Source organism: Triticum dicoccoides, chromosome 1A, assembly GCF_002162155.2.
Source record: "Triticum dicoccoides isolate Atlit2015 ecotype Zavitan chromosome 1A, WEW_v2.0, whole genome shotgun sequence".
In the NCBI taxonomy this organism is placed as follows: domain Eukaryota; kingdom Viridiplantae; phylum Streptophyta; class Magnoliopsida; order Poales; family Poaceae; genus Triticum; species Triticum dicoccoides.
The window spans coordinates 440,087,693-440,095,746 of record NC_041380.1 but is presented as its reverse complement, the minus strand read 5'-3'; the positions used below and the strand labels follow the sequence as shown (position 1 = coordinate 440,095,746).

At 51.4% G+C, this 8,054-nt stretch overlaps 1 protein-coding gene across 1 annotated transcript; it reads right to left on the bottom strand.

Moving 5' to 3' along the window:
- Window positions 1-179: 179 nt before the first annotated feature.
- Window positions 180-4,785, bottom strand: LOC119277581. The gene is made up of 2 exons (XM_037558867.1): window positions 749-4,785; window positions 180-617 (listed from the first exon to the last, which is right to left on the bottom strand). Exon 1 carries the CDS (start codon window positions 4,405-4,407, stop codon window positions 760-762), a length of 3,648 nt encoding a protein of 1,215 aa, XP_037414764.1. The 5' UTR covers window positions 4,408-4,785; the 3' UTR covers window positions 180-617; window positions 749-759.
- Window positions 4,786-8,054: the final 3,269 nt, after the last annotated feature.

The window sequence follows — 8,054 nt, the reverse complement described above, 5'->3', positions numbered from 1 at the left end:
ATAAGATCGTTTAAATCACTATGTAGACTGACTGTAGTACTAATACAACTTTCGAGTGGAGTCTGAGCTGGTGCATTTCTTCAGGCATTGCATACAAGACTAGAAATGAAACGGGATTGAATCCACAGAAAGCAGCCACAAGATTCTAAACATCTGCACATAAACACGAGCACTTTACATAGACGATAACTATCATTTCTCACAGCAAACAAGCAGTCGAGAAGAGTTTTATTGATTGATCGATCCCAGGCAAAGTCAATGCAGCACCTCAGCACCATTGAATTTTTTTGCAACTCTCACAAACATGAGTATACATAAATACCAAGCATCAGGACTATGACACATATGTACACACACACAGCTCGGTTGTTGAGCTACTCCTTTGCAGCTCAGCAACTAGACTAGACAGGAAACTCTTCATCAGTGAGTAGTTTACCCTCTCCATGTTACTTTAACCAGAGATCTCTAGCAAACGATCGATCGATCTCCAGTGACTAGCAAGTAAGTAGTTATTTCTCGTCCAACTTGGAGTGGATCTCTGGCACTAATATTGCAGCGACCACCGAGTTAGTAGCTCGCGAGTTGTCAACGTACTCCACGATTAGTTCAACCACTAACTGCAACACAAAAAAGAGAAGCATGTAACAGGTTAGTTCGTGAAAAGGGTTTTATGTACAGTTAACTGCAAATAAGTTTTTACGGTTATCACGGCAAACTATGCCGTGAAATATTTCCAAAGTGCTCTCACCTCTAGAACTATCAGTTGCAAGCTTGGGCAGGCCTTGTAGGTGAAATGCTTTTCTTCTCATCCTGCGGTAGGACAGTCTCAAAGGCCTGGACCAGAAGCTCCACTTTCTTCTTCCGAGCAGGGCCTAGATTATTCACCGCCCTCCGAAGCGCGTAGTCAATCATCCACTCTTCGGCATTCTTGCGGTCTTCCGCCGTCTGATGCTTCAGATCAACCTTTTCTGCATCAGGGTCTGATTCCAGAGGAAGAAAATTTGGTGCCCTTGGGTTAAAGCCTCGCATGTATTCATCTTCTTCAGGCATTCTCCTCCTCCCGGCAACGATCCTTCTGTTTCTCGGACAAATCTCGGACTCGGTAGGATCAACATATATGTCGCCTTTGAGGTTCATCCCGCTGAATACGTTGCACATGTCGTCAATGGAAAATTCTTTTGCAACAGTGTCTTCTGCTGGTAGGTTCTGGGGCTCCCCATGGCCGTCAGTTGCTGACAGGTCATAGTTATGCTCAGGTATCTGGACAACGGGTGAGAGATTAGCCTCCTCGGTAATACAAACTTCACAAGCATCTGCCAATTCGGATGCCATGATCTTTGGCTCCTTTAGAGCACCAGTACGGACACCAGCAGTGTTATCATTTGCACCCCCTTCTTGGATAATATAAGATTCTTCACAAGCAGTGTTATCATCTTCCACCCCTTCTTGGATAATATCAGATTCTTCACAAGCAGTGTTATCATCTTCCACCCCTTCTTGGATAATATCAGATTCTTCACAAGCAGTGTTAACATCTTCACCCCCTTCTTGGATAATATGAGATTCTTCACAAGCATGTTCTGATTCGCATGCTATAATTTCTGATTCCTTTTGAGCACCATCACTGACATCTGAAATGCTGTCATCTTGAATAGCTTCTTGGGTAATATCACATGCTTCAGAAGCCTCTGCCAGTTCACAAGCGGTAAGCTCGGACTCATGTGTATAACCACCATTGACATCTGTACAGTTCTGATCCTGATCAGCTTCCTGGACAGTAGCAGATTCTTCTCCCAGTTCGCATGTGGCGATCCCAGAATCACTTTGAGCATCATTACTGACATATGCAGAGTTATCATCTTCACCAATTTCATGAGCAATACCAGATTCTTCAGAAGTGTCTACCAACTCGCTTGTGTCAACCCCTGATTGCACTTGAGCAACCTCGCCGACATACACCAAGTTATCATCATGAACAGTTTCTCCAGTGATACCAGCTTCTGCGGAAGCATCTTCCAAGTTGCAGTTTCTAGTCTCTGGTTCCATTTGAGCAGCAGCATCAACACAGACAGGCTTAACATCTTGGGTGCTTTCTTGGGCAATACCAGACTCTTCAGAAGAATCTTCCAACTTGCAATTTGTAACCTCTGGCTCTGGTTCCGTTTGAGCAGCAGCATCAACGCATACAGGCTTAACATCCTGGCTGCTTTCTTGGGCAATACCATACTCTTCAGAAGAATCTTCCAACTTGCAGTTTGTAACCTCTGGCTCTGGTTCCATTTGAGCAGCAGCATCAACACATAGGAAATCAACTTCCTGGCTGCTTTCTTGGGAAGTACCATATGCTTCAGAAGCATCTTCCAAATTGCATGAGGCAATCTCAATTTCCTTCTGAGCATCTTCTATGACATCCACTGTGCCTTCTGCAGGGATACACTGATCAACCAAGTTGTTCACGGCGCTGCCATACTCTTCAAAAGCATCTTCCACATTGTTCACATCTTGTTCAATGCCACCCTCTGTTGGCTGTGTGGACATTTCAACATCCGGAGAAGCAATTTCACTGCAGTCAGAAATTTCACCTTCTGAAACAGCTCTTGAGGTTACATCTTCCTCAACGAAATCCTCTTCGCATGCAACACTGGGCACAGTCTCATAAAGCTCCACTTCAGACTCATGATCCGGCATGTCCTGCTTCTCTGTAACGTCCAAGTTGCCGGTAGATTCAACGTTGCTCCGATCATCCTTTGCCTCTTGATCTGCTGAACTCTCATCCACCGGGCTCTCTTCGAGGACATTTTCCACTCTTTCTGCTACTTCATTCGCAGGAATCTCCAGTTCACAGACACCATTGGAGAGCTGCTCTTCTGACGTGCCCTGGCCATCAGAAATATCCCCTTGGACCACTTTGCCCAGGATGTCTAGTTCATGCTCAGGAATCTCCGGCTCATCGACACCATTGGAGAGCTTCTCTTCTGACGTGCCCTGTCCATCAGAAGCATCCCCTTGGATCACTTGGCCCAGGATGTTGTCTTGATCTTCTTCTTCTTGCTGTTCATTGCAGACCTCCGCCGCACAAACAATGCATGCTTGCGCCGCGGCGATCTCCATTTTGTGGGCAACATCCGAGACACGCTCCTCATCGTCTTCATGTTGCCTCTCTTGCACTGTGGAAGCCGCCTCCTGTTGATCCATTGTGTTTGAGATTTCTTCGCAGATCTCCACTCTGCAATCGGCACCCGCTTCCTCCGCGATGATCCCCGTTTCACGGGGCAGATCGGAGATGATCTCCGATTTTTCTGGTTTCTGTTCTTCATCCGCCTCCTCTTCGTGATTATCGCCCGATCCGCGGGATCTGCCTTCTTCATCTTCACCTTCTTGCCCCTCTGAAACCTCTGCTTCCTGAACATGCTCTTCTGAAACATCATCGTCCAGGCTATCGCACTCGTACCTCATCCAGGGCAGCTCCTCCACGAGGTTGCCGGAGATGACACCGGAGGCACCGTCATCGCTGCACTCCGACGAACTGTCCCTGCAGAAACCGAGCCTGTCCTCCTCCGGCCTCCCGCCGCCGTCAACGCCAACGGCAGGATCGCCGCCCTTCTCGTCGTCCTCGCCCACGCCGCACCGGTCGAAGACGACGAACTCCATCCTCCTCACCGCGGCGTCCATCTCGTCCAGGGACATGTCGCTGCAGCTCATGTCGGAGCTCACCCTCGGGCCGGCGTACACCTCCACGAAGAAGTCGCCCAGCGCCTCCTCGTCGACCAGAGGCGCGGCCTTGGCGACGGCGGCGGAGAAGACGGGGCTGCCGTTCTTGTCCTCCGGCCTCTGATGGCCGGATCCCTTGCGGAACGCCGAGACGCCCTTGTGCTTCATCCTCTGCTGCGTCTTGATGAGCCGGCGGCGCGACGCGAGGAAGCTCCGGAGCGGCACGGCCGGCGAGTGGGTGTGGCCGTTGAGGGAGCAGTAGTTGTACGGGCAGACGCGCATCGCCGCGGGGCCCTGGGCGTCGGTGGCCCCGGGCGCCAGGTCGAGCGCGCCGGGGAACTTGGCCTCCTTCATGGTGGAGGAGCACGTGGGCGTGGCCCGGACCATGCCGGGCACCTCCGGCGTCGGGAACAGCACCCTCCCCGTCGTGACCGCCCGCAGCGGCCCCCGCCTGGCCGTGGGCGACGCCGACGAGGGCACCGCCCCCGCGCGCCGCCCGGGCCCGGCCTTGGCGCCGGAGCTGCTGGTGGCCCGCATGTAGTTGGGCACGGAGGCCGGCGCCGGGGACATGGCCGCGCCGCCGCGGTTCCTCGGCAGGCTTCCGCCGAAGCCGTCGTCCCTGAACCCCCTGGGCTTGGACGGAGGGGTCATGAGCGGGTCCTTGGGCCTCTTGGGCACCTCTTTGCTCCTCACCATGGCTGCTGCTACTACAGTACTACTACTACTATCCCTCCTTTCGACTTCTTGGCTTCTCTCCCCGGATTCCTCCCTCGGGTTCTTGGAGCCAAAGCTTCCGTCTGGTCTGGAATCTCTCGGCTTGTGGTGGGAGGTTCCGTGGAGTGCTTGGCTTCTTCCTTCTTGTCGAGGTCGAGTTCAACGGCGGCCCGCGGGCGGCAAGAAAGCCGGAGCAAAGGTGATGTGAACTGCGGGGGAGCGGAAGTTGGGAGTTGGACGAGGGAAGAGACGGGATTAGACTCAAATGAAGAGTGCAAGGGAAGAATAAAAGAAAGAAAGATGGGCTGTGTGCGGGGAGAATGCGATGGGAGGAAGAAGGGGAGCCGCGGCGAGTGGGTGGGCGGCTCAAAGGGACATCCTTGATGGTGAAGCCTGGGCAGAGCGCGACGTTTCTTCCCTCTCTAGGAACGCTGGATCTTCTGTGACGGCTAATCGTGTGAACCTTCTTGGTGATCTTGGAGGGTGGTGCAGGTGCATGGTTGGTTCTAGAGGGTCCATTTATGAGGGCGTTTTCTTTCTTCTTAACGTCCATTTATGTGGAGTTGGCTGGTGTTAAGACTAGTCACAATGGATAGTAACACGTGCATGTTACTACTCTATGTTACTACCTCTATAGTAGGAAGTAACATATGTGTGGTAACATACAATACTTCATTTATTAGGCTATAGACTCATCTTGTCTTGATATGTGTGATGTTACTCATACTAGTGGTAACTAGCTATGTTACTACATGCCTCTCTTTCTTCATTTATTGCTTGCCACATCATCTATTTTATATAGATATGTGAGATGTTACTATCTATGTTATTTTCATTGTGGGTAGTCTACGAGGCACAGACAATGGACGGATTTAGGAGGTTGTTGCTCGTCTCTCGTAAATTCATTCCTTAACAGCTCTGGGTTCGTACTACTACTAGCAAGATTTTGATGGCACCAACTAGTAGTAGCCTTGATGTTTTATCTAGTACACTCCGCTTAAGACCACTAGGTTTTTGTACGCCAGTCACTTAAAACCTCTAGGTTTGTTGCTGTAGGGTGTACTTAAGTCTTAACTCAAAATCTTTCTTTGGTAGGCACCGTATGCTTTCTCCTTGAACGCATTGAGATTTGAGGCCGTAAACTTGATGCGTGGCGGTACAGATTACACGGGCGTGCTGGCTGCTGAGCTCTCGCCTCAGCTGATCCCGGGCATGAGGATGGATGGAGGCGGTGGCGTGGATCTCCACTTTACTGACGGCGATCTGGATTAGCTTTACGTGCCGGGGCGATTGGTCTTTCATTATAGTGCTGCAGATGGGCCCAAGGTTTTCATCAGATCATGATTTGTTTTGTTGTTATTAGTGTGGCACACCATGGTTTGCCTTCCACGTAGCCGCGGCTGGCCTTTCCGCCGCGCCGGAGCGCAGCTGCGCCGCGTGCGTGCAGGTGCATCACGAATAACCTGTGCAGTCAACTGGATATGGAACTAGAAGTAGTACGGACTTTCTAGAGCTACACCAACCAACTTAACTAATAAGAGCATCTTCAATACATGATGTAAATTTAGAGATGTCAAAGTAAAAATTACATCTTTAAAAAGTGTATTTTAGAGCAACTCCAACCGACGACCCAAACGGACAACAATTTTGTCAGTTTTTTGTCCGTTTGGGTCGACTCAGCGGACACCCATGTCCGCTTTCGCGTTTGGGTCAGAGATTGCGCAACGTTGGCTCGACTCATTTTTAAATACGCGCTCAAAAAAATAAAGAGCACAAACATTTTAAAAATAAAAAAGTTAATTAAACATTAATGCCGGCCACATGGCCGGCGACAGGCCACGAGTCCACTTTACGTTAAGTTAAAACATTAAATAACGAAAATATTAACGCCCACACGTGTGGTAGTTTTGCAACTCGCCCACACTTTTGGATCACCGTCCAGTCGAGTTTGCACGAATCTTGACATATGAAGGCAAATTTTGAGTGCCACGTAGGACAGGACTGGTGTGTGGGCGTTGGAGAGTTCGCCCACACGCCCCGCAGCACGCAGTTAGCCAGCCGCGCTGTGTGGGCGAACTAGTTTCTGCCCACACAACCAGCACCTAGTCCACTCGTGTGTGGGCAAATTGCTTTTCGCCAACATGACACTCGTACGTTGTTGGATGCCAACTGCAGTTGCGCGTACGTGGCAACTAGGTAAACATACATGGCAACTATGATTCGTTGCTAGACGGCAACTGCAGTTGCGCGTATGTGGCAACCAGGGTAAACACACATGGCAACTGTGATTAACCATACATGGTAACCATGGTTGTATCACACGTGACAACTAGGTAAACACACATGGCAACTACTGTTTGACCCAATGTGGCAAGTAGTTAATCACACACGGCAACTATGGTTTGATTACATGCGGCAACTATCATAAATTAGACATGACAACTATAGTTAACCAAAACAGATAGTGTTGTCATGTTTTTAAAACTATATTTGTCATCCCGGATAATTACATCTGCCATCCCAGATGGAAACTAAACCGTCATCCCATGGGGTACCTAACATAGTTGTGGCAGGACGTGTGGGTATTTTTGCTTCGTGCCACACGCGCGGGTGAAGATGATAGTACTTGTTGGACGTGTGGCACGAAGTAGCTGCGCCCACACATGTGAGCAATTCTAATGTTCGCCCACACACAGCCCGTGTGGGCTGCCTCCTGCTCACACCACACATGGTGTGTGGATGGATGTCTAGTATGCCAAATGTGTGGGCGTTATCGGCGTCCTTAAATAAACCTAAAACTAGGAGAAGGCGCGCTGTCCTAGGCGTGCTCGTCGTCGTCGTTAGACCCGGTGAGGTCGATGAGCGTCGGCGCCAGCCCAGTCCAGGGGAATGTCGTCTCCCAGGTTGCGGCGACGTCGTCTGCCGACTGGGCAGCCCCACCGCAGGCAAGACACTTCTCCTCCACGTTGAGCTCCAGCTGCTCGAGCCACTCGCCCTCGCGCCGCTCCTCCGCCAACCGCCGGTGCCGCCAGTGCTCCAGGTAGGCCTGCTCCTGCATCGCCCCGTACCAGATCAGTGGCGCCCTGACTCACTCGTGCAGCACCCCGTCCCAGGAGTAGCACTCGATGGGGGTCGGCGGCGGCTCGGCCTTGACGAGGGACTGGGGCCTTAATGGTGGCACGACACAGTCGCCGGCCAGAGAGCGCCATGGCCTCCGCCATGCGCGCTTGGTCCGCCTCCTCCTCCTCCTTGTGTTGCTCCTCCTCCTCACTCTCATGGACGGCAGCCGCCTAGTAGGCAGCCTCCACCTCCTGGTCCTTGTCGCGCGCGACGAGGGGCAGCGGCGGGGAGCCTGTCAGGACCCCGATCCTAAGTCACACCGATCTAGCATGTAACACATCATATCACTTTACAGCCTCACACACGGTATTCCCACGGGTGCCACCTTACCTGGCCCGGGACCGTTTGCGCCTTTTGGCTCGCGTATGTGATAGTGTCGCTAGCATCCATATGACAAAGAACCCGGGCCGACATGGCTAGTCGTGAACCCAAAGCGGCACTAACCCATGGGGACAGGCATATATGAATCAACTTCGAGCATGTCGGTCAACAGCGTGTGAATCCGGGCT

Bases quoted from the DNA above. Each gene is read 5' to 3' on its own strand.
- LOC119277581 (XM_037558867.1), bottom strand. From the start codon at position 4,407: ATGGTGAGGAGCAAAGAGGTGCCCAAGAGGCCCAAGGACCCGCTCATG.